Source organism: Pygocentrus nattereri, chromosome 5, assembly GCF_015220715.1.
Source record: "Pygocentrus nattereri isolate fPygNat1 chromosome 5, fPygNat1.pri, whole genome shotgun sequence".
Classification (NCBI taxonomy): Eukaryota; Metazoa; Chordata; class Actinopteri; order Characiformes; family Serrasalmidae; genus Pygocentrus; species Pygocentrus nattereri.
Genome location: NC_051215.1, coordinates 44,094,970 through 44,119,930, shown reverse-complemented (window position 1 = coordinate 44,119,930; position 24,961 = coordinate 44,094,970). Strand labels below are relative to the sequence as shown.

The 24,961-nt window shown below is 41.6% G+C and overlaps 1 protein-coding gene across 1 annotated transcript in view; it reads right to left on the bottom strand.

Moving 5' to 3' along the window:
- Nucleotides 1-23,712, bottom strand: part of btaf1 (BTAF1 RNA polymerase II, B-TFIID transcription factor-associated) — a 29,712-nt gene extending 6,000 nt beyond the window's left edge. Inside the window, exons 1-31 of the mRNA XM_037538562.1 lie at nt 23,699-23,712; nt 19,193-19,316; nt 18,646-18,760; nt 17,576-17,722; nt 16,051-16,250; nt 14,457-14,590; nt 14,227-14,356; nt 14,048-14,116; nt 13,664-13,753; nt 12,655-12,750; nt 12,375-12,551; nt 11,996-12,136; nt 11,691-11,815; nt 10,886-11,006; nt 10,468-10,572; nt 10,199-10,348; nt 9,732-9,874; nt 9,444-9,618; nt 8,410-8,613; nt 7,013-7,445; nt 6,561-6,745; nt 6,248-6,395; nt 5,934-6,043; nt 5,496-5,697; nt 4,998-5,146; nt 4,176-4,328; nt 3,140-3,261; nt 1,595-1,762; nt 1,270-1,347; nt 1,042-1,171; nt 33-174 (exon numbers count right to left, since the gene is read on the bottom strand). Of these exons, the coding sequence (XP_037394459.1) occupies nt 33-174; nt 1,042-1,171; nt 1,270-1,347; nt 1,595-1,762; nt 3,140-3,261; nt 4,176-4,328; nt 4,998-5,146; nt 5,496-5,697; nt 5,934-6,043; nt 6,248-6,395; nt 6,561-6,745; nt 7,013-7,445; nt 8,410-8,613; nt 9,444-9,618; nt 9,732-9,874; nt 10,199-10,348; nt 10,468-10,572; nt 10,886-11,006; nt 11,691-11,815; nt 11,996-12,136; nt 12,375-12,551; nt 12,655-12,750; nt 13,664-13,753; nt 14,048-14,116; nt 14,227-14,356; nt 14,457-14,590; nt 16,051-16,250; nt 17,576-17,722; nt 18,646-18,760; nt 19,193-19,316; nt 23,699-23,712 (4,480 nt within the window). The remainder of the gene's footprint in view (nt 1-32; nt 175-1,041; nt 1,172-1,269; nt 1,348-1,594; nt 1,763-3,139; nt 3,262-4,175; nt 4,329-4,997; nt 5,147-5,495; nt 5,698-5,933; nt 6,044-6,247; nt 6,396-6,560; nt 6,746-7,012; nt 7,446-8,409; nt 8,614-9,443; nt 9,619-9,731; nt 9,875-10,198; nt 10,349-10,467; nt 10,573-10,885; nt 11,007-11,690; nt 11,816-11,995; nt 12,137-12,374; nt 12,552-12,654; nt 12,751-13,663; nt 13,754-14,047; nt 14,117-14,226; nt 14,357-14,456; nt 14,591-16,050; nt 16,251-17,575; nt 17,723-18,645; nt 18,761-19,192; nt 19,317-23,698) is intronic.
- Nucleotides 23,713-24,961: the final 1,249 nt, after the last annotated feature.

Here is a 24,961-nt window from a genome sequence, read left to right as displayed (position 1 = left end):
CAAATGCAAGGAAATGGCCATGACAGCCCTACCTGCTTCCTGCTCCCGAGAGGAGCTCTTGGCGTCTCGGCTGGCGAGGATGGGCTTCCCATATCGTGCAGCAAACTGGCGCTCTGTGCCCAGAAAGCCTGGCATCAGGAAGTCGAAGAGAGACCACAGCTCCAGAACATTATTCTAGCGAGAGAAGAGAATGAAGGGAGAGGGGCACAGGTTCTGTATTACAACCACCCAACAAAAGCAACAAGCAATGACTCAGGTAGATAAACTCAATGCTATCATGTTATATTAGTAGGAAGTATGTTAATTATCTTCATACATCTGCCTCACACTGTAGAGCACATAAAATGACCTACATGTTTAATGTTTTGCACCCTAACTGCAGTTTAGGAATTACACTTTATTTGGCGTGATCTTAGACTCACAGATAACACTGAGTAGAGCAAATCATAAGCTAATTTATATTGCAAATTCATGAACTGTGAAAGCAACTGTCCCGCCCACACTTCACATGATCCACATCGCTCTCTGAGATCGCACACATTCACAAACGCTCAGTTTTTAAATGCAAGAGGGAGAAAGATCACTCAACATTCTATTCCAAATAAGACCAAATCAAAATTTCTTTCTGCGGTTAAAGTGACTCCCACTACAAGTTTGTAGGAAGAATTTTATTGCCAACTCATTTGAAAACTGGGCTCAATACAGCTCTGGATATGCCACCCGACTTGAGCTGAAAAGAGCAGCTTTCCTGACACTGGAGGCAGTCATGTACTTATAACAGTAAAATATGACAATGAGGAAGTAACAAATTCAACATTTTTTGCTGACAGTCAGATTTAAAAAAAAAAAAAAAAAAAAAAACCTGGGCAAGGCCTTTAACTCATCTAAAATCCACAAAGACAAATGTTTAAAGCAACCAGTGTTTCTTCTCCTACCAAAGAAGCTCCTTTTTTGTATATATATAAAAAAAAAAAATTCCATATACAATAAAGGGAGCTTACAAAGAATAGAACAGTAAGAGTTAAGGAACTCCAGACTCACCTGAATGGGCGTTCCTGACAAGATAACTCTGTAGTTGGCAGCCAGCTGCTTAATAGCTTTGGAGAGTTTGGTCTTCCCATTCTTAATAACGTGACCCTCATCAAGGATACAATAATTGAATTTTATATTTCTGTTAGAGTGAGAAGAGAAGTCGGCCTTCAAAATAAATAAATAAATAAATAAATAAAATCACACAATCTCAAGTGGACACCAAGAAGAGAGATTTACCTAAAAAAGTCAATGTCGTTCCGCACTACATCATAAGAGGCTACTACAAGGTTGTGCTTTTTCACTTGGTGCTGTAACCTGTAAGACACAAAAGCATGTCACCTACATATTAAAATGGATGAATAATTATCACAAGGTACAGTACATCAACCAAAATGCATGGGACTAACCAGACTAAAACATCACGTTTCGACTAATCTCAAATGACTAAATTAGGATTTTCTTAATAGATTTTAACAAATGTTATAACAATGTCCAAGTACAACCCACACCAAGCCTGCAACTACAGCCGGACATTTCTCAGTAATAACTCAGTAGTGCATACCGTGCTCTCTCTGTAGGGGGGCCTGTATAATGCAGAGGGTTCAGAAATTCCTTAGCACAGAACTTGCCCACCTCATCCACCCAGTGGCCAGTTAGAGTAGGTGGGCAAACAACTATGGATGGCAGAGGACAACAGTCTGCAGCCTTGGTCTTGGCATACTCCTGCACCCTGCACATGGGACACAAACAGACCCAAAAGTGGGTGATTTAAAAATATAAAATAAATAAAAATAAGTGGAATCGTCTCAATCAGGAATGGTCAATGCACTCAGAGCTCCTTATAAAACACAAGGAAATATATTGCAGCTGTCACTGACTGGGATCACAAGTATTCATACACTCCTTATAATTAGTAAATTCAGGTCACTAAGGTGCACCAACTAAAGACACTGGCATTGAACTGCACACACACAGCTTAATGGCATCAGCTAGAGGGGCATAAGGCCTCCCCACAGAACTTTTGGTACTTTCTGGAGTAATGGTGCACCATGTACCTTTGGAGAGGAGTTGGAGTGGCATTTGCAATCATATCCTCACAGTAATGGGGCAGTCATGAGCTAAAAGGTTAGGGAACCAGCCTCGCAACCAGAACGTCACGGATTCGATCCCCTGAGCCGACAGGACATGACTAAGGTGCTTTCAGCAAGGCACCTAACGCGCTGCAGATAAGTGTGCCACCTGTCCCCTCCACTAGTGTGCATGTGGTGTTTCACTACATGGATGGGTTAAATGTGGAGGTGAAATTTCCCCATTGTGGGACTAATAACAGTCACTTAATCTTAATCTTCTAACATCTGTAGAAATGTACTGCTCTGTAATGTGTTTAGTGTTGTTTTGCAGGTCATTATATTCAGTATTGTGTGTGTGCCTGTACTGTGACTGTATTTAGAACATTCTTTTGCCTATTCTTGTTTATCTCTATATGGTCATGTCTGTCACACGGGTCACTTGTCACTTATAGGCTGAGCCTAATCTTGGCATCAGTCCATGCTATAAAACTGCATCAGCCCAGTGCCAAATGAATAAACTTCACTTCTCCAGACATACAGCTGGTCCCCTGGTTAAATTAGGGTTTGGATTCTTCACATCAAGTACAAAGTATTCTCATTACAGTAGAGGCCTTTACTACAGCAAATAAGAGAAAAACTCCATATAGAAATGAAAGTGAACCAGAATGCATGACTTTTTCCTGTGGAATGACATTTCCAAGTGAATCATGGCATCAGGGAGGGTCTCTGTGACAACTCAGTGTTTTTGCTCAGTGATGCATGCTGATGGAAGGGAAAACACTGCTCAGTGTTTCTCTCTACAACTCAACGGTGCATAATGTAACCAAAAACTAGAAGACATTTTAGAGGCAGACGAGACAGAAGTAAATGGGAAGACAAAAAATATCTTTTAAATGAGATGATTAACGTGAACATGAACTAACTGTAATAGCCTAATTTCTAAAGAAATGCTGAATAAGCAGGTGTCTACAAACGTCTGGATGTAGAGTGCAAGTCAAGCACAGCAGCATGTGGTTTGGCCTTTTTGACTTTTATACCTGAGGTAGTGGTCTCCAGCGAGAATGCAGATGGACTGCAGGGTTTTGCCCAAGCCCATGTCGTCACACAGGATCCCATGCAGCTTGTACTTATTCAAGAACGCCAGCCAGTTTACTCCATCCTGCACCAGAGAGATTATACAGATACAATATATTAGAGCCATCAGCAAGAAACACATTTACAGCACACTACAATAATGCCGCTACAATTCTTGTTTAAACATAGCTCTGCTTTTCATGCAGCACTGCTATATAAACTACATCCTCCATTTTTGTTTTATGTTTTTCCATCACCGGGAACGACAGGAGCTTGTTGACAGCAGCAGCAAGATTATGAAGCTCATGAAATTGTGTAGCATCCTTAGTACTTCCAGTAACTTTCAAAAGCCACCTAATCTTTGTGTGTCACAGTCACCTTAGAATAGTGGTAACAGTATAAACAGCGTTTTCCCCGGCTTGCCATAAGCTTCACCTTTCTCATGTGCACAGAAGGCTGGAGACCTACACAATCAGCCCATCTCAAAGGAAGACTTGGACTTGGCCCCAAGCCAGCAAGACAGAGGCACGGCAGCCACTCCATGGCAGCCTACTACTTGTTCGGCCTAAATGTAATTTGTTGCTGTCAACACACAGCGTCTGGACCCCATTCATTTAAAAGGCATTTGTAAATTTGGCACAAAATCTAAGTGACGAAAAGGAAAAAGTGCTGAATAGCCAGTAGTTTAATTAAAATGCACAGACAGCAGACACCAGCCATACTTCATTGTGCTCCAAGCTAGAGGGAGAAATATTCAGCCCTCTCAGTTACTGCACAAATGCAAACAACAAGACAGAGGCAGCTTTAATAAAACACTGCTCAAGCCAACATAAAGAAACATACTATTTACAAAAAGCTTTGGGCTACAAAAGATACATTCTTTACTCTTTACAGCCCAAACACTCAGCTTTACTCCCATTTATGCAGCAGACAGAATATTTAGACGTTTGAACAGACAGTGATTTGTGATGGAAAGGTTACACCCATGAAACTACATGCCTGCTGGTATTTCCTAAGCTCCGCCTTTATGGGCACAGGGATCTTATAGTTCTCCAGCTTCCTGCCATCCAGTAGCTGCTCCAAGAAGTGACGCTCTCTGGCTTTCTGGCGAATAAGATCATCGGACATGCTGGGTGGGTCAGGGATGCCAGCCTACAGATGAAATCATTAATAAGAACATATTCATACACAGATTCCTAGGAGTCAAAACTACAGTACAGACTTGTTATTGAAATTCATTTTAAAACATTAAATACCTGGAACAGGAAAATTCTATTTAAGTTCTGTCTACTGCTGTAAACCAAATAAGTAGATATTTAAAAAGGAGTTGGTTTTCCTGGAATTAAAAAAATAAAATACAAACCGAAACGAGTTCTTTTCCAGGTTGGGACTGAAAGGACTGGAGTGAACTGTATGCTTTACAACTTTGTCAAATGTTAACATGCCACATCAATCTCTTATTTAAAATAAATGAGGAAAATCTGTTTTTTTCCATGAGACCGGCCCTTCAAATAGGACACACTGTGATTCCAAGCAAAAAGTCTGCAAACAGATCAGAACCATTTCACCAATGGAACTTTTGGTCTTCGTTTTGCACTCTATCCAAGACCACAAAATGGGAACATATGCCTTTCTTCCAACAAAAAACAGGGTCTCACCAATGGTGATGTGATGCGTGGCGTGAGGAGATGAGACATTCTATATTATGAATCAGTCAGATCACACTACAGTTATTTTAACTATTAGACTGCTTAAAATGTCCCTTGATCTTGACTGAGAAATGACTGGAGTGGCACAGGTCTGTAAGCGAGCAGCACAAACCTCTAGAGGGAGCAAGCGTATGAGGGTAGCGAAACACTGTGTAGCCATGAAGCGAACGCTGTCACTCGGGTCACTCATTCGACCCAGCACTGGCACCACCAGCAGCACAATGTAGGGCACAATGTCAACGTCCAACTGCTCCATCACACCTGAGAGTGATTGGTGAAGGACTAAAAGCACTTTTATGGCCCACTGAGGGGAGAAAGGGGGGATGCAAATCACTAAAAACAAGCTTAAAAGCAGCTCTACATAAGACTGTTAAAACTTGAAGTAGCAGCACTGCCAAGTCAGGAGAAGGAAAAAAAAAAAAAAATAAATAAATAAATAAATTAATAAATAAATAAATAAAAATAATAATAATAATAATAATAATAATAATAATAATAATAATAATAATAATAATAATTTATATATATATATATATATATATATATAAAAAACTTTCTACAAACTCAATACATGTCCTATTATAAAACCGAGTTCCAGTGTGAAGGATACAGGCCATGGCCTCAATGGCTCCTTCCTGTTTAGTGCTGTTGTCAATGGCCCCCAGCCATGGCAGCACCTGCTCTAGGAAAACGTTCATGCTTTCCATGGTGGCAATTTTGCTGAGCACACCCACACAGCGAGCAGCCATGTGGCGCACTGCTGTATATGGGTGCTGGAGACAGGTGCACAGCAGAGGAAGCTGCTCCAACAACTGCAGAGAGACAGAGAACTACTGAGCAGGTCAAAAAGTCTGGCATTTCCATTTCTTACATCAAGCTCACTGTTAATTACATACAGACTATTAAATCACTCTAAGCTACCCACTTTTAATGCATGATTAGTGCAACACAAATTATGGTGGCATTCAATATTCTGATAAAACTAAGGAGTCTACAGGGTACCAGTGACCGAGTTTGCTGAGATGGTTGTGTGTGCGCATGTGCGTACCAGAGGTATGAGCTCTTGAGACATGGCGCCTGCAGTGACCTCCAATACCTGTAGAGAGTTGACCAGCTCCTGGGCTACAGAGTCACCTTTCTCCAAGAGTTGCCTGGAATCTACAACATAGTATTTGCAGAATATTTTGGCATTAACCAAGTTAGAACTTTAGCTCAATTTTTAAAACTCACTCTTTCCATGTTATACCAACATTGGATTGACTCCGTTTGGACTTTGCTCTACATTTTAAAAGAGTGGTTTGAACTCCTGAAACACCCATGCAGCACAATCTCTTATCTGAACAAACCCTAAAGCATGCTTACCCAGCGCTTCCACCACAGCTTTCAGTGGGCCAACCATAGATTCCCATAGATAGGGCAATGCTTTAGTGAGCTCTGGCCCACAATGCCTAGCAATAGTCATCAGCGAGAACTCCGCACCTCTCCTCTGAACGAGAATTGGCTTCTTACTCTGAGAAAAACACCCAAGATTCCAATTAAAATTCTAGTACAGTTAGTTTCATTACCATTAAATTATTAGTATTAAATTACTGTTAGTTATTTAATTATACTACTGTTTCCTTCGTATTAAATGAAGGATTGCTGCAACTATTTCCAGATTTAAAAGAAAACTGACCTCATCTGTTTCTGTGGAGACAGAGCTGCCTGGAGGCAGGTCATTAGGGGGGGGTTTGGACAATTTGGGGGTGGGGCCTCTCTTGCTGGTGATCGCAAAAGCAGCTCTTTGATGGCGGTAAAGAGTGATGATGCCTTTCGTCTTATTCACCATGTGGTGCATTCCGTCTTTCTCTGACACGCTGGCTACAGGAACAAAACAAAAACTCAGCAAATCCAGAAACTAGAAGTGAAGAGTTAGAATTTAAAAGATGTCAAATCAAAACAAATTAACGACCAACAAGGGCAGTGAACGTGTGACCGGCAAGGTTCTTAAACTTACAGTAAGCCTTAGACGCAAAAGTTTTGCAACTCTGTCATGCCCTTCAATTACACTCTTGGTGAAGTATTTGGACAGTGGGACTGAATAAAAAGATGCACGCTTAGAGTATTTCTGGGCTTAAACGTTCTCACCTTTGCTGCTCTCCTGTGAGGGCAGTGTGGGTGGCTGAACAGGGCAGGCTGCATTGGGTGTTAATAAGGGGTCTACACACACTGAGCTGCACAGATTCTTCACAATCTTAGCGTTGGGACAGGGTGTGCGACCTGCGCACAGTTGCAGCAGCCGGGCGATTTTGGAGGCGGCATAGCCCTGCACCAGTGTGTTTTCTTCCTTTTTTACAGCATCCATTAGTGGCCGCACCAGTGGGTTGAGCTTATCGGGGAGAGCTGCCAGACCCACCACAGCACAGGCAGTGAAGGTGTGCACACGGAGGTGCAACTGCTGCCACTCTGCACTCGTCTCAGCCACAGTTGAGCATGCCTGTTGCCGCTTACTGTCCAAAGGCTGGAACTGCCGAGACTTCAGGTTTAGAGACGCTGTGGCATCAGAGAAGATGGTGGTCACCTGAAGAAAGAACGAGGAAATTCAAGTTGACAAGTAAGCATAGAAATAAAACAAGATTGGCAGAAATGAGAAGACAGCTGTGCCTGTGTGCACACATGAGACTCAAGCTTACATTGTGGGGTTTTTTATTTATTTATTTTTTTAAATCAGCAGTACAACAGGAAAATAACCCTGAACACAGATAGCAGTATGTTCTAGAAGCAAAGACTGGCACCTGTTGCCACATATGCAATAACGGTTGCTAGGATTTCAGCTGTGTCAGAACAAGAACGCCCACTGAATCATGTCATCCATAATGTAGCTCTTGATTTACTCTGCAGTTAAGGAACATCAACTCAGAACAAATCAACTGTCTGTTAGCTAGCTTTCCATTTTGTATCTTCCTATAAGACTTGGCAAAAAAATCTGACATTCATAATAACAATGCAAACTCTGATACAGAAATTGAAAACAATATTAGAAAGCACCAATCCCAGAGGCAACACAGACAAGAAATGTAGAACTAGGATGTTACTATACTGGTTATTTTTCTGCTAGTCACGCATTCTGTGCCAATATTTAATCTGTTTTCATTCTACTTTGCTACTGAAAACATCTACTTCACCACCAAACTCCTGCATGAACCTCAGACATGCAAGCACACCGGCCTGGTCATTTTTTTTTTTTTATATGTAGTACAAAATGTCAAGGTATTAGATCAGAACTTGGTCAGATGCACTCCAGATGAACCACTTTCTCACACTCACACACTTTGTTGTTTTCTGGCATAAAAGAAGATCAAGAATTGGAGACTTCACTGTGACTGCAGTGTAGAGGTGATGAAGGGTGACTTTCAAGGTGCCGTCAAGTACAAAGATAATCCAAGGACCATTTGTACACATACTTAAGGTCAGACAGACGGCACTGTTTGCTCCATAAAGTAGGAGATTTAGATTTTAATGAGAAAGGGTTTGCAGACACTGACCAGCTCATTGGCTTGATCGATGGTGAAAACACTACAGTTGATTCGCTCCCTCACATCGATGTGGGCGTCGGCCAGGAGGCTGATCAGCTGCTTGCATTCATTTTGCATGCGTGTGAAGGGGATGGCAATTTCATCATAATACAACTGCTCTGACAGGATGGCCAACAGACGAGGCTGGACCACACTGGAAACGATTTCACATTCCTGAGAAAGATGGGGAGAGATAAGATTTCTTCAGAAAAGAAAGCTACACTGGAAAAAGACAGTTTTGCACCGTTATTGCTAAACATGTCCATGGCAATGTTTACAGTGTGAAAAGGTAAAAGTATAGTCGTTATGCTCCGTGGCAAACACAGCTGGGGATGGGCCTACAGCAGCAGAGCCTAGAGCAAATCATAACCTCTCTTAGGCACTAAGCTTTTGCTATTCTTGGAACAACAACAAGTAAACCACAGATACAAAAATCAGTGAGGGCAGAACAATAAATGGGGTCTGTAAACCAAATCTCTAAACTAACACTCAGAGCTGTCATTTTGAAAATCCTTATTATATTCCTAAAGACAGTCCACAGAGGTGCACCAAAAGTTACAGCAAGGACACGTTAAGATTCACGGCTAATACCCAATCTCTCCACTCAATCTCACAGCAAAATCACTTTTTTTGGGATTTTGCCCAATTTAGTAGTTTCCAATTCCAACTGCTAGTTAGGACTCACCCAATCACATGATACTACCAATACTACGAGGGTGAAGGCTAGCGCAGGCTTCCTCAGAGTCCTGTGAATCCAGCCACTGCATCTCTTCAAACTGCCACTGTTACGTCAGCTAACCTGTCGCGATCTACTGATAAGGCCAACGTTTAGACTGTTGTGCCACTCAGGGGGCAGCAAAATTAGTCTTGACACCTAATTATCGCAAGGACTGCATAGGACTTAATTTAATGACAAAATTACTAAAGCAATAAAACACTGAGGTCAATGAGGAAATCTCAGTCAAGCTCAGGTCTTGCTCACACATTAGAACTCTCCTACTCACTTTCTGCATGGATGCCCACTCACAGAGCACCATGGCAACAGCAATGCGCTGCAGAGCGGACTTCGAATTGAGGTGGAAGAGCAGCAGCTGGGCAAGGGACTCTGCTGGCCGGATTTCCTGAGTGGAGCTATTCAACCGTGGGTCACAGATACAGCTGCATAGCGCCCCCAACAGCCTGGGAGGAGATAAAATAGCTGTATTAAACATGGCAAGCCTCACAGTAGAATAATGCTGAGCAGGATTTTAAAACCAGAAAGGGGCAAAAAAAAAATTATAATATGTACACACTTGGCAGCCATGAGTCGGGCACGTGTTACTACATAGTCTCGTGTGGCCTGGTCTTCAGTGATTGTGTCGGCTCCACCAATGTACTCCTGCACTGCCTCCTTCACTTGTGTCCCACCCTGCCGAGGCTTTCCACTTGCCTTCTCCTGAAGAGATAGACCAACACAAAAAAAAATGAATACTGTTATGTCGGTTAATAGTCTTATGGACTCAAGATAATAGATCTGAATAGGAACTGATGCAATAAGGGACAAGAAGTAAAAAGACATTTAGCCAGAAGAGGGGGTGGGTGTGGAGCGTCATCTTTGAAGTTGAAGAGACATGTGACCTGAAATAACATTTCATATTCATATCCCATAAAAACAATTATCACACCTGCATTACAGGTAAAGCACTGTGGAAGAAAAGGCATGATAAAGTAGTTCATAAACCTAGAAGTATTAAAGTACTATGCAGACGTTTGACCTCACCTTGGAACGAGCCTTGACTTCTAGCAGCATGTTGTGATCAATTGGAATGTGTGGTGCTTGCATCATCAAACAGAGCCAGGCACCCATCCACGGACAGCTGGCTGCTACCACGTACTGATGGTGGGCTTGCCGTAACAGCTCACCCCATACCTTGTAAAGTGATGCTTGCCATTAATACATATTGAGTTATGAGACAAGCACACAAAAGGGGAAACAAAAATAATTGTGAATCAGGAGAAGTGTAGTGTCCGGCTTAGTGCTTCAGCTACCTTCTGGATGAGGTCAAGTATCTCTTGGTTGCTCTCAAGAATGCAGGACTGAAAGATGTGTCTGAGCATGTCTGGCAGAATAGGATTCAACCACACGGCACAGCTCTGAAAAAGGCAACACAGCACAAACCTTAACGACATGTGATATCACTTACATACCTGGTAGCATAAACGGACTATTGAAAAGAACTGGGGCAAGAATCTGCGATATCTGGTCTAAAATTAGCTCAGATAAGCATCACAAACAGACAGGGTGAGAGTCAAAACAGTGCATTTCAGGGACACACAGCAAGAGCATTTGGATTTTATAATATGTAGTATGAGTGCAAAGTCAAATCAGAGCAATTTCAGCGTAAAACCTCTTCTGATAGCTTCAATATTCATGTTTCTATCTGATGTGACTACGGCTAACACCCACCTGGTCAGCTTTGGACAAGAGTGTGAAGAGGGTTTCTAAGGCAGCACGTCGAACAGATGCGATGGTATGTCTCAGAAAGGGCCACACTCGAGGTACCAGCACTGTTAGAGATTGCTGCGTACTGAGAGGGGGGGGGGGGGAAAGTGCATGACAAACATTTAATACATCCACTTTAAATCTTATTGTAAAGTCACTTTCTTTTATTAGGAAAAATAACCAACTGGCATGCAGCTGTGATTGCACAGGTATGAAAGTTCCAGGCTCTGTCACAGATAAACTATAAAATTAAAAAATAAAATAATAATAATAATAATAATAATAATAATAATAAAAAATGCCAGTTAGCATTTATACACTAATATTCTGTCATCAGTCATTAGACACTAAATCAAACAGGTTTAAATCAAATCAGCATTCTACAGAGTTTGCATTGCGCCTGGTCAAAGTTCAGCAATACGTATTGGCCCAAGCCAAACTGATATACTAGTTGCTATTAGGCAACTACCACCTGAGACAAACATGATGAAGGTCAACACCCTCAAAAACACATCACAGTCAGGAGGAGATCTCAGAACACGCTGGTTAGGAGTTCTAGTTAGCAGGCAGAGCACTGCGCAAACTGAGTCAGTCATTCTTTCTGGCTCAAAAAGATCTTTTTTTTGTTTGCTTGAACTGTTATTGTTTCAATTTTGGTATTGACTCTGCATTGAACATGCCAACATTAGAATGACATATTTGCTACAGAGACTCATGTAAAGCTCACGTATAGCTATAAATAGAAAGATTGTCAAAAGTCAGGGCTTACCTGCACTGAAGCACCTGGGGGTAAGTGAGCAGGGAGGATAACAAGGTCATGATGCTGTTGGTGGAGGCCGTGAGGTCATCCAGCTCCAGCAGGGCATCCCATAGTGTGTTCACTATAAAAGGGACCTACACAGCAACATTAAACAAAAATATTAATACCATTCCGACTAATATGTACATTTTTTAGGAAACTTTACAGAAGAAAAAGTGTTATTTGTAAATCTGGGCAATATGCAGAGAATGCTGCACACACAGATATGGAACTGATTTCAGAGTACAATTCTGTAATGCTATACAGGTTCTGACCTTAGCAGGCTGTAGCCGCACAAGCCCCTCTACCACTGGGATCAGTGCAGCAGCTGCAACTGCACGTACGTCATCATCAAGGTCCTGCAGTCCCTCTGTTATGGCAGGAAGAACCCGAGGAAGCAGTTCTGAGATAAGGTCCTGAAGCACAGCATGATCGGACAGGTCAGACCAATAGGTACTCACATTAGCGTTAAAACATCCCAATGTAAAACAAATTCATTAACTGGAAAAAACCTCAACCATAAAAATTAAATAAAAATAAAATTGCATTTGCATTATATTGGTGTGAACAAAAGGTTAAATATAAAAGCAAACAAAAAGTGCCTCACACAAAGATAAGGATCAAATTAAAGTAAGAAATGTTGGCACTCCTCACCTGTCTGACAGCAAGAGCATATTTGATGCCCAGTAGCCCTCCATGCCGAACCTCCCACTGATCCTCAGTGAGCAGCTTCAACAGAATGTCCACAGTCATAGTAACACCACTGTCAGTCATGTGTCTCAATGCCACACCCAGCGTCTGTGCACATGTCTCTCTGACCGGTGCAACAACCTATCAGACAGAAAATGATGCTGTAAAATAACTGACCGTCTGAATGGAACGCAGCAGGTTGAGTAAACAGGAGCCACCAGCTCAGAAAGTCAAGGAGCCTTACCTCATCAGACACAAAGTCTCCAAAACGGTCCAAAGCAAAGACACACAAAAGCCTGATGACCAAATCCTCCAGCCACTCCTGATGCTGCTGAGCCAACTGAAAAAAATGAAAAGGCGCAGGATGACGTTAAACATGACAATTCTGTCCACCCAAAAAGATTAACTAACATACATATTAACTTTCAGATTTTTATTACACTAGACTGTAGGGCTCTCAGATGAGACCAGAAGAGAGATTCAAACAGTCAAGTATTCTAATGTATTCAAATCCTAAACACATTTTTACTGAAAATGAGCTCTCAAAAAATAAATGGTGCCACGAAAGAAAAAAGTAGGATAAATAACTTAAGTAAACAGCTGTCAGTGTAATGTCTCCTAAATCCACAAGGAGGCACTGAGCATAAATGATTGAGTGCTGGGGAACATGACTCAGGATAGTTTTTGAAAAAGGTATACAGGCCTATTCCATTGCATCTTTGAGAATAACAACCATAAAATCATCCCATCAGTGACTTAAAAAAACACCTTTCAGCTTCATGAGTAAACATGATCTTGTTCAGAAGTTACAGAAAAAGCTGTTGAATGTTTGCAAACTTAATCTTAATACAACTGATTCACTGCTGTTTTGTTTGTTAGTCAGTAATGTTCATCCCCGTTTGGTATCAGTCTTGTGTGAATGTTCTTAATTAGTTGGCCAGGAACTTACCAAGAACCTCAGAAGAGAAAGCTTTAACCATTAGAACTAAGGGTTATATTCAAACATGCATTTTGTCTCACTGGGATCTACAAATATTTTACTGCCAAATTTGATTTAGACAGTCCTGCTGCACCTCCAAACAGTGTGTTCAACCTCCACTTTATAACAAACCAATTCCCCAGGTATGACAGCGGAGGGCTATATGATGGATTGATTAGACAATTGCACTATACAGCAGCTTAGAACTATTAAATATAGTCATGCTTTTTATAGAGGACAAGCATGGAACAAAAGACTGAGCATCCATGAGTACCTGTTCTGCAGTACTACCAACCAGCTTCCCTCCTCCTGCACCATGACACTTCAGCACCTCCCTCAAGCCTGTTCCTGCACCATGTCGAATCTGCATCCGCAAAATTAAAACACTTAGAAATCTGTTTTGTTTATTTTAAGGCGTGAACAGCATTCTTTGAATATCACAACACTTTCTTCTTTTTTTTAATAACTTCAAACAAATGTAGTCCTACATTCTCTTAATAACCTCATTTACACTTTTGGAAAAAATGCAATATATTTATTCTGAATATACTTACGATCTTTGCTGTGCTTTTATTTACACACAAAAACAAACAACCTGCATTGTTGGCACTAAGGGGGCAGCTGACTAGGATTCAAAATTAGCATAAAATGACAGTACCTCCCAGGATGGGTTAAACAAGTCATTACAAAGCTCTTCACAGAAACTCTCCAGGGGCCACTCTTGTGTCTGCCAAATACAAAAGGAATAATTACAACACAGCATAAGAGATATGCCCATCTTTCAGCATGAACCCATGACAAGGAACCTTTAGTGACTGCAGTAGCTTAACCACATACCTCCTCAAGCAAGCCCGAGTTATCAGGAACGTTGTCGATTAAGACTTTGTTTTCAGTAGCAGGCTGGTCGATGACTACGTTTGTGGTTTTCCGTCTTTTCTCTTCAGGTTCTCCTTCAAAGCTGTCGTTGCTGAGGAAGAACATACATTTAGCAGCCTGAAGACAGCTACCCATCACATACTTGCAATGTTCAATGGTGTGTCAGAGCACTGTACTGGACATGGCAATACCTCTTTTCATTGGGATCCAAATCTCTAGATCTCTGCTTTGCCACCAGCTTGGCCATCCTCTTTGCCTTGTTCCTCTGTCGATTGCTCATGCCTGGCCGGAATTCTGAGTCGATCAACTCTGCTGCCTGCAGGGACTGTGGAAGTAATACAAATTTATTTCTCCTACACACAGAATCACAATACGCACCTAGTAAAGAATCAAACTGCCCTGAACTAAAGATCTCCAGTCTCGGAAACAGACGAGTTTTAGACCGGTTAAAACCACTGCAATTTTGATTCTGATAAATACATATGGTGTCCATTCATAGTGAAAACAAGAGAAAGCTTAGTCTCCATAAATTACAGATGTGGCATCAAGTAGCTCTCCCCTTTGCCCGACTCTGTGCAAACTGTCTGATAAGCGCAAAGGGTATGACCGTTTTAATAGTGCATCTAAGCAAGCATATCAGATGGTCTTGAGTGATGCTGATAACAGCACCACCCTCTCCCATCTAAGACAAATTAACGCAAGCAGTACATACAGAGTTTAAAGATATAACTTTGGCCCTTCCATCTGAGTCATTTCTGGAGCATCTGAATCCTTTATCTGCTATAAAAGGAACCAGTGAAACCCAAGCCAAACACTGGTGCCTGCTGAATACATTTCCCCGTGATCTTGGGCCAAATTAGCAGGCCTAGTCATGCAATTTAACTCCAAAACAAGTGGTTGCTGCTTTAATTGAATAAAGGGTGGTAATTTATTTTTTATTAAAATAGGATATGTACACCAGTGCCAAGAATACATCAGGGAAAAGCTTGCTGTGTGCATTGTGACCCGTCATACAGTATTCTGCACATTTCAAAGCAAATATAGCTCATGCAGTGCAATATGAGGAGAAAACAAACTAGATGTTAATTCCACTGGTATGAACCCAAACAAATGAATGTGATGCAAGGCAATTTTAGAAAAATAGTTGACTTGCCAACATTATAGGTACAAGTCCTACAAAGTTCAGTATATTTGACTTCAACGGTCACATGGCTGTAAGTATTATGCTGCAACCTATATAGTTAATGAAGGGGGGGGGGCACGCGCACACACACAAACACACACACACACACTTAATGTAGTAGAACACAAAACAAGCAATAACTACCAACAGTCCTAGCAGTGCAAAAAGAACTGAGCCTAACAATTTTGGTATTTATGCAGATCAAGCTCTCTCAAGTACAATTTGAGCTGGATTAGTTTTACGACAAGGTTCTGTAACAGATTTTGTAAGAGACTGAACTAGTCAAAACAGATGACAATATGTTGTGCAGTTTTACCACAATAACCACAGGTAGCCTAAATTGAAAGATCAAAGCCCAGATGTACATGTCAGCATTACAAGACAAACATGAGGCTGAACAGAATCATATTAATGTGTTCAACCAAGTACAGAAGGTAGTTCAGTCCAAAATCATTAGACAACAAAAACAGAATTCATACAGGACTGATGTCACATCTCACAATCTCTTAAATTACATTACCAAACAGGTAACAGTAAGTTCGATCAATTAGGGCTTAAGTGAGGTTAACAAATATACAGCTGGTAGAGAAACTCAGTCTTACTGTGTGGTTGCGTGAGCCATGATAGACAGGCCCCTTGCCAGCGTGTGGTCTGTTGGCACTGGAGGTACAGGTATAGTCCAGGTCTTCATCATTAAACAGCTCCTCTGTATCCATGCCAATAGCAGCACCCATATCCAGACCCAGTTTCTTCTGTAGAAGCTTCCTCTGTCGGGCCAGACGCTCCTTAGGATCCACTTCACCTGCTCAGAAAGCAGATCAGAGGATCATAATCCAAATTCCTCTAGAGCTTGCTGTGGCTAACAAAAATGTGATTCTGTGGAACTTCGCTATAGAAATCACTACAAAAGCAAATTAGCCTTACGCTGGACATACACTACATGACAAAATCCAGACTGTGAAGACTGGTGGTAAGGGCACTCCGTCTCATGTAAATGCTTGCCTTTTTGTCATAAAGGTCTGCAGACTGAACAGTTGGGCATACATACAAGTTCCAAGTACGTATATATCAAAGCAGGCCATCTGAGACTTCATGACTTAAAGGTTTGTCTGTAAAAATCAAAACACGCTTAAAAATATCAGAAGGCCACCAATTACTACAAACTTAGATAGGCAGCGTATAAATTTACTCATTTTCTCTCTCACGCCACTAGATTATCCACAGCCAATTCTTTCCAAACAAGCTCCCTACCTGAAAACATGCTTCCAAATAGGTCTTGGAAGGGGCAAAAAAGGGGCTAAAAATCATGTGGTCTATCAACGTTAACATGTTAGTCATGCGTTAGCGCAACAGAATAGTAATGTCGTAAGTTTGTCTTGACTGAAGATCATTTAAAAGTGAACTGCATAACCCCTAAAATCTGGTGGAACCTGAAAAGTATTTACAAGTCACTCACTTAAGTCCAATGCATTCACACAGAAGTTGCACGTGAATTAAATATCAAATAAACCCTGACTTCAAAGATACTGTTTGGTTTCCAGCTACAGCCGCAAGAGATGCACTATGTCCAGAAGTTTGCAGACACCTGCTCAACTGAGGTTTCTTCTGAAATCAAGGGTATTAACAGCATGTGCCAGCATTTGTTCCGTTTGCATTGAAAGTACAGGTGTAGTCCAGGGCTTTGCTGCTGTCTTTGCTCTATGCTTTCCACTAGATGTCAGAAAACTGCTGCGATGATCTGACTGCATTCAGCCACAAGATTAGTGAGGTTGGATGATTAGTTGTGGATTGCAAATGCCAGTCACTAGAGAAGTCAATTCCACTGCTTCACAGTCAAATGCAGGGGGGCTTTATACCCCTCTAGCTGACACTGAGCATGGTGACCTTAGTCTCATATACAGCATCTCCAGAGCATCTCTTTCTATAAGCAGTGCTGACAGAAATGCTATCCACATGGCAAATAAGTCATTCTATGCATAAGCCATAAGGTAACAGTATCAACAGTCTACATGCCATTTACTGCTTGGAATAAAAAGGAAATAATACTGGAAGAGTTACAACTTTTTTTAAGGGACACAGCACTAACAAAAGTTCTCAGCATGCATCTGTTCATTATGCACAACCTACCTGACTTGTCATCCTGTAGCTCAAACTCTGCACCAGCAGACCCAAGCAGTGACGCTCCATGTTTGAGCAAGCGAGAGATATCAAACCTGTAGAAACTCAGTCTGTCTGAAGAGTTATCTTCAGGGGACATATCCTCTGCACAGGACTCTGAGCAGAACAGAGAGAACATGCCTTTAATTCAATGCCTTTTAAACTTAAAAAAAAAATGGGTTGAGGGTTTAAGTTTTTGCTGGACTACTCAGCCAAAATTTGTCTGTGCCCCCATTTGACTGCTCATCGAAATATATGTGCATTAAATTTTTTAAAAACCCTGCATTTCCAGTGCATTTAGTGCCCTTTTAGGTACCAGTTATACTAGGCATATCACTTTGCTCAACATGGCTGCAGTGACTGCAAAAAAACAAACCTCCAGTGAATTTAGCAAGAAATTGTCAGACAGGACAGGTTTACACCTTGCAGGGGATTCCAGACTTTGGCCCGATTCCATTTATACTTTTCACTAAATCAGGTGCTCAGTTTGATCAGAATAAATCACAGTGAGCGGATGCGTCATTTCTGTTTTTATTTCCGTTCCCCGTTCATTCACAGGTGCATCCCCAGTGTAAACAGCCATACTGCTATTTATATAAGATCGTTTTTTGTAGCTAGATACACCTAGTTAATCAACATTTATCCAAATAAAGTGTAAGTAAGCAGTAGGGAACATGCATCATGGGTAAGCTAGGGTAAACATGGGCAGGCATGTCTGAGGTTTGATTGCTGAGGTGAGAGAATATGCACTGTAAAGAGTTCATACAGATTAACAGCAAAATCAATCAGTTTACAGTCGAGTCTCCAAGCCTTACACGATTACTCAAACTTTCACTCAGTTTCAGTCGGTCACCGCTTCCACAAAAAGACTACTTTCAGTCAGCTCACTCTACGCTGTCCAATCAACAGTAATGCAGCTGATAAAATGGACACTAACCTTACAAGATTCCACAGTCATCACAAACGCAATAAACATGTTTACAAGCTGCAATAAGTTTGGTGTGGTTGATCTAACATACTGCAAAATAAAGGCAACTTGCCTTCCTTTGGCTTGGGGGCTGGGTTCCATTCTGGAATATTCTTTACTATGGCCTCAACTGCCTGTCCAGCTGCAATCCGTGTGTCCCAGTTAGGACTCCTTAAATATATTAAAACCTACAGAGAAGAGAGGAAGGAGATGAGAACAATAAAACCGGAACTTTCATTTAGGACACTACACACAAAGATGATACAAGGGTTCACTTCCATGTCTTTTATTGACCAAGTTGAGCAGTTTTTGTGTACGATCACCATGATTTCCTCTTAAGGCACCACAACAATAGCCTATTCAAACATCTGTAACCTTTAGATTAGCACAAAGCTTTCTGATATCCAATTGTGCTCTGCAAATGCCTGTAAGTGATACCAATTATAAATAAGGTAACAGCTTGGTGTAAAACTGTAATTCACTGCTTTCTGCTGTCAACTGGGAATTTTCTTTAACATCCTTCCTAAGCCTAAGGGAAGCAAAACTACTTCAACAGCATTAGAGGATATGACGGCTGTCCGTGGAAAGGAGCCTTGGTCTGTATGAGTTAATGAGATCACCTTTGATAAGAGGTTATTCAGCTCATGGGGGTGGAGTTTGACTACGTCTCCCAGCTGCTGAGCAGCAGCTTTCCTCGTCACAGGAGTCGTGCCAGTGTCCAACAAAATAAAGAGGCGCTCAAGCCTAAAACCCCACAAGAAAGTGACCAAAACAGAAAAAGAAGTGTATTATACATATACACACACACACACACACACACTATAACAAGCTTAACTGATTACACAGGAAAAAATTAGTTCTTGACTTTGTTCAGTATTAAGTGACCTTAACATGAAGGTTCAGGATAGGCCTTTCATGATTAGCAGTTGATAACTATGTAACATGCACAGCTTATCAGTCTACTTTCCGACATGCACACAACTTTCAAGATGTACATCAAACTAGCCTCACAGAGCCTCTGAAAACTACATTACAAAAACTATATGCATTGGGCACTGGGTTCTGATCAGTTATGTGACTGGTTAGCTGGGACAAAAGCAGTACATAGAACTAATACTACACTGCTAAAACTTTGATTGTGAAAGCTTTTGAGAAGTTGGAGTACTGAGACCACATCACCTTCCCTTATTTAGAACTACAAGTGACCTTCTGTTTTCTTAAAAACACCAATCACAGGGAAAGCAGCATGTGTATTATCACTTTATGCACTTTCTAAATATAGTATATTAGAGCAAAAGTCTTAAATCCATACATTAAACAGAAATGAGCGTTAAAGAAAAACCCTGGACGAGGTCCAACTGTTTCTTAAATTCTGTGAATTCTGACAGGTGTGAACACTATGTGCTCTGATGCATGCTAAAAAAATTTAACTGATCCAACAAAGATCAAGTGAACCCTTGTTCAGTTGGCTGCTGGTGCAAATTTTTACAATAGTGTACAGCAAACATGGAAATTCAACATCAGAGAATGCCTTTTTCTTCTTCTAGAAGCACTGTACTGTCAACATATGACTGACTTGACAGACACCATCATTCTGGCATCACAGGTTGCTGCTAATAAAGGTAGACATGCTATAAAATAAAAGCGAAGAAACACATTTGACTTTGGCACATGAACTGCATGATATTTTTGGCCAAGCATTAAAAAGCTGTTTGGTTACACTCAAACTGAGAAACCATCCAATCATAAAGATTTGGTGATCATACTTTATCATACTGTGATTCATGTGTTTCAACCATCTCCATTTTCATACAACACAGAGAAAGTGTGCTGCATTTATATCAGGAAATGCGTGACTGGTCTGGACTTTATGCCATAATAGGCAGCTGAAAGTTAAAAAACACGGTGTGGCTTAAATCAGAAATAAAAGACAGGCAGCTGATGACACTGACATGTTTACAGAATATAGTCGTCGTCAAAAGTTTTGAGAATGGCACAAATTTCGGTTTTCACAAAGATTGCTGCGTCAGCTTTGTTTTTTTTTTAAACCTTTTGTCAGATGTTTATATGGTATAATAAAGTACAATTATAAGCATTTCATACGTGTGTTAACTTGGACAATTCCATCCAGTTTAAGCAAAGACTTAATATTTACAGCGTTGACCCCTTTAAGACTTCTGCAGTTCACCTTGGCATGCTGGACATCAGCTTCTGGGCAATATCTTGAACGATGGCAACCCATTCTTGCCTAATCAGTGCTTGGAGTTGATCACAACAGTTTCTGGGTTTTTGTTTGTCCACCCTCTTTTCGAGGATTGACCACAAGTTCTCAATGGGATTGAGATCTGGGGAGTTTCCTGACCATGTTTTGTTCACCAAGCCACTTGGTTATCACGTTTGCCTTGTAACATGGTGCTCCATCATGCTAGAAAAAGCATTGTTTATCTTCAAACTGCTCCTGGATCATTGGGAGAAACTGCTCTTGGAGGATGTTTTGATACCATTCATTATTCAGCTACGAGATCGGGTCACCACCAGTGCAGAGCTTGCTCAGGAATGGCAGAGGGCAGGTGTGAGTGCATCTGAACGTGTAGTGAGATGAAGGCTTTTGGAGGATGGCTTGGTGTCAAAAAGGGCAGCAAAGAAGCCACTTCTCTCCAAGAACAACATCAAGGACAGACTGACATTCTGCAGGAAGTATAGGGGTAGGACTGCAGAGGACCGGGGTAAAGTTATTTTCTCTGATGAAGCCCCCTTCAGACCGTTTGGGACATCTGGAAAAATTATTGTCTGGAGAAGAAAAGGTGAAAGCTACCATGAGTCCTGTGTCATGCCAACGGTGAAGCATCCTGAGACCATTCAGGTGTGGGGTTGCTTCTCATCCAGGGGAGTGGGTACACTCAAAATTTTGCCCAAGAACACTGCCACGAATAAGGAATGGTATCAAAACAACCTCCAAGAGCAACTTCTCCCAATGATCCAGGAGCAATTTGGAGATGAACAATGCTTTTTTTCAGCATGATTGAGCACCATGTCACAAGGCAAAAGTGGCTTGGTGAACAAAACATTGAAATTTTGGGTCCATGGTCAGGAAACTCCTCAGAACTAAATCTCATTGAGAACCTGTGGTAAATCCCCAAAAAGAGGGTGGACAAACAAGAACCCAGAAACTTATCAACTCCAAGCACTGATTAGGCAAGAATGGGTTGCCATCGTTGAAGATATTGCCCAGAAGTTGATATCCAGCATGCCGAGGTGAACTGCAGAAGTCTTAAAGGGTCAACACTGCATAATTTAAGCAAAGAATTAATATTTACAATGTCAATAGTTAACACACATTAAATGCTTACAATTGTACTTAATTATACCATATAAACATCTGACAAAAGGCTCTAAAAAAACTGAGGCAGCAAACTTTGTGAAAACCAAAATTTGTGCTATTCTCAAAACTTGGCCACGACTGTGCAGATTTTGGAACAAGCAGGCTTACTGGCTCCAACATGCTGACAAGACCCCCTGCAATTTGTATTTAATCATGTGGAATATTTCGATACCTGGTGGTATTGAAGTACTTCAGTCAGTACCATAAAAGTACTGAATTTAAAACTCTGTACTAATAATTCCTAATAAGCGGAAGATCAGGTCTGTAATACCAACTTCTACTAATACACTATGGAATAAACAGCACTTTCTCCTTAGCAAGAAGGTAAAGATGATGACAAGCTGGTGAAAATGTTCCAGCCTAGGCTGATGACATCTCCTGCTGTGACATTTAAGTTTTTATTGGTGCTGAGGATATTACACCTCATACTGAATTATAAGTAACCTGGTGAATTCTTGAGGAGACTGCTAACAATGAGCAAGCAGAGAAAGAAATCTTCATATTAAAGAGATTTTCCTTAATGTCACCTCCTCAAAGCCCCTTAAGGAGACCACAGTAAACACAAATATTCCCATGGATACTGCATAAAGTCCACTTGAGTGCATAAGCCTAGAAGTCTACTAAAAAGGCCTGCCAGGCACCATCTGCCTGAACTCTTGCAGTGTTTGTGGAAAAAATGCCAAGCCAAATGTTCACATATTGACTGGTTTGGTGTTGATACACAGGAAGTATTCTAAAACCCTGCCGCGCCACGTCCACTTCTGGAAGATTATCATCCTCTAAAGTCTGAGCTCTGCATCACTCACTGATGTGCTGCTGATCAGAAAGCATTAGGGTCCATGCCCATCACATTAATATTGTGGTGCGTCATGAAGCGGATGGTTAGAGGTGCACCATACTCTCACTGTGAATAAAAATAGAAAAGATTATGCAGCTTCCCTGCCTACACTTACCACGACGTGGACCAAAAAACCCCTGCATCTCTATAGAGTACACCAACCTTACACATCACACGATTACTGCATCTACGCTTAGCACGTGTACATTTTCACTGCAACGAATCGCTAGAAAATCAACCACAAAAGGAAAGAAGGGAGTAGCCTTCGCATGTGACTGGAGGTTTAGTCTTCTAATCGCTGTGATCGGCCGATAAGGTGCAGCTAATCTTACCTTGAAAACGCTGGATAGCTGCGAACTCTACATACAGAAGGGGGCAAAACTAATGCCTACCACTTTCCCCCAGCCTTCAAGTGCTTAACCACGTGGAAAGGAGCGCGATTTCGTCTCTTTTTTCCGCACCACAAACAGTGTGTACACCTATTGGAAAGGATTTAAGGTGCACTGTCCTCCTAAAGCATCATTTGCTGCTATAAGCGCAAAGAGGCCTCAATAAACTTTCTCAGCTACTCGCTTACAGGCACCCCAAACAGGTCTGCGGGAACACGGCTAACTCGATTTTGATTCACCGCCCCGTCATATTTACACCTTACTTTGTTTGGCAAACGGTTAAAATGGCCATAAAATCACTTGGAAATGTTGAAAACGTGGCCTTGTGTCAGAGCTGTGCTAACGGCGGAGCTAGGCTGTGTCCTAGCTGGTGCTGCGAGTGGCTTCAATGCTCGTTTTCCACTTAGCATGCTAGTTAGCTGTCTAGCTAACGTTGGTTAGCTATTAGCAATTAGCTTGAGTTGCTAACCACTCTTGCATTTGCTTTTTTTTTTAACGCAAAAAAATGGGAACTCACCTCGAAACAGCCATGGTAACGAGTTAGAGTAGATCTGCGTCTAATGCAAATATGAGCTGCGGCGATCTGACGGCAAACGAACGGGCACCATTAACTGTCCGAACGGGGATTAAATTAGCCAAAGCCCAAATTAGCGCTAGCGGCCGGGGCTAGCTGCACCTGTGAGTTAGCCGCCTAGCAGGCTAGCAGAACCGAGAGGGGCCCGACGCGCCGCACAACCATCCGAAACGAGGCGGCCGAGCGACGGACACTCGGTTCATACCGGCCTCAAAAGAGCCGCCTCCCGTTTCTCAAACGTCTCCGACCGCACCACAACACGGACACACGCAACTATCGCCCCAAGAGAGCGATTCAACCCTCTGCACTCCTCCCGAGAAGGTATTTTAGTCGAATAAGTAAAGAAAAGTAATTTTGTTGGTCACAAAAGAGAAGCCAGGAGGCTGGTTTTATACGAGGAGCCATCTTGCATTTATTCCTTCCTCCATGGTAGCCGCGGCCTGATTGGTTACATGGCCTTCGGGGGACCAATCAAAATGTAGATTTCGAGAGGAAGCAGGCGTCTGGATAAAAATAAAAATAAAAATAAAAAAATAAAAAACTCCTTGACAGGATATGTGATTCTTCTCGCCCATAGTCTGATCTACCTCTCACTCTTTCTAAAGACAGCGGATTCACCTTTTGGGTTAAAGTCCCTTTTGCCGAACCGAAACAGATGCGTAAAGAACTCAGTGGAGGTCCTAAGTTGTACAGCACTGAGGCATCCACAGGGGCTTTGATTTGTGCCTTTATCAGACTGCTAGTATATTGTGTAAAAACTAATCAACTTGGATAAAATGCTTTTAGATGTCATTTTTTTAATTAAAACGTTATTTTTTTGGTATAACTTTGATATCTGGGTGATAGCAAGCTTATCACCTGTATCTGCTGAAGCACCAAGCACCAGGCCTCTAATGCAGGCCTTGAAACGTCAGCTAACAGTGGATGAGTCACATTAGGAAGTACTACAGGCTGCGTTTTCAAACCTGTTTTGCAAAAAAACATTTGCCTCTAAAGAGGCAAAATGCAGTGTGAAGCAGGATTTTGATGCTGTCATGCATTTTTTTTTATACTACATGGCTCTGATGCTTCCAGAGTGGCTACCTGGACCAGCTCTTCAAGCCCATATACTGGAGTATCTGTGAACTGCACAGCACATGAAGGACATGACAATTAGCTAACAGCCTCAAGCAATTATACTGGAGTAGGCAAAATGTACTCAATCTC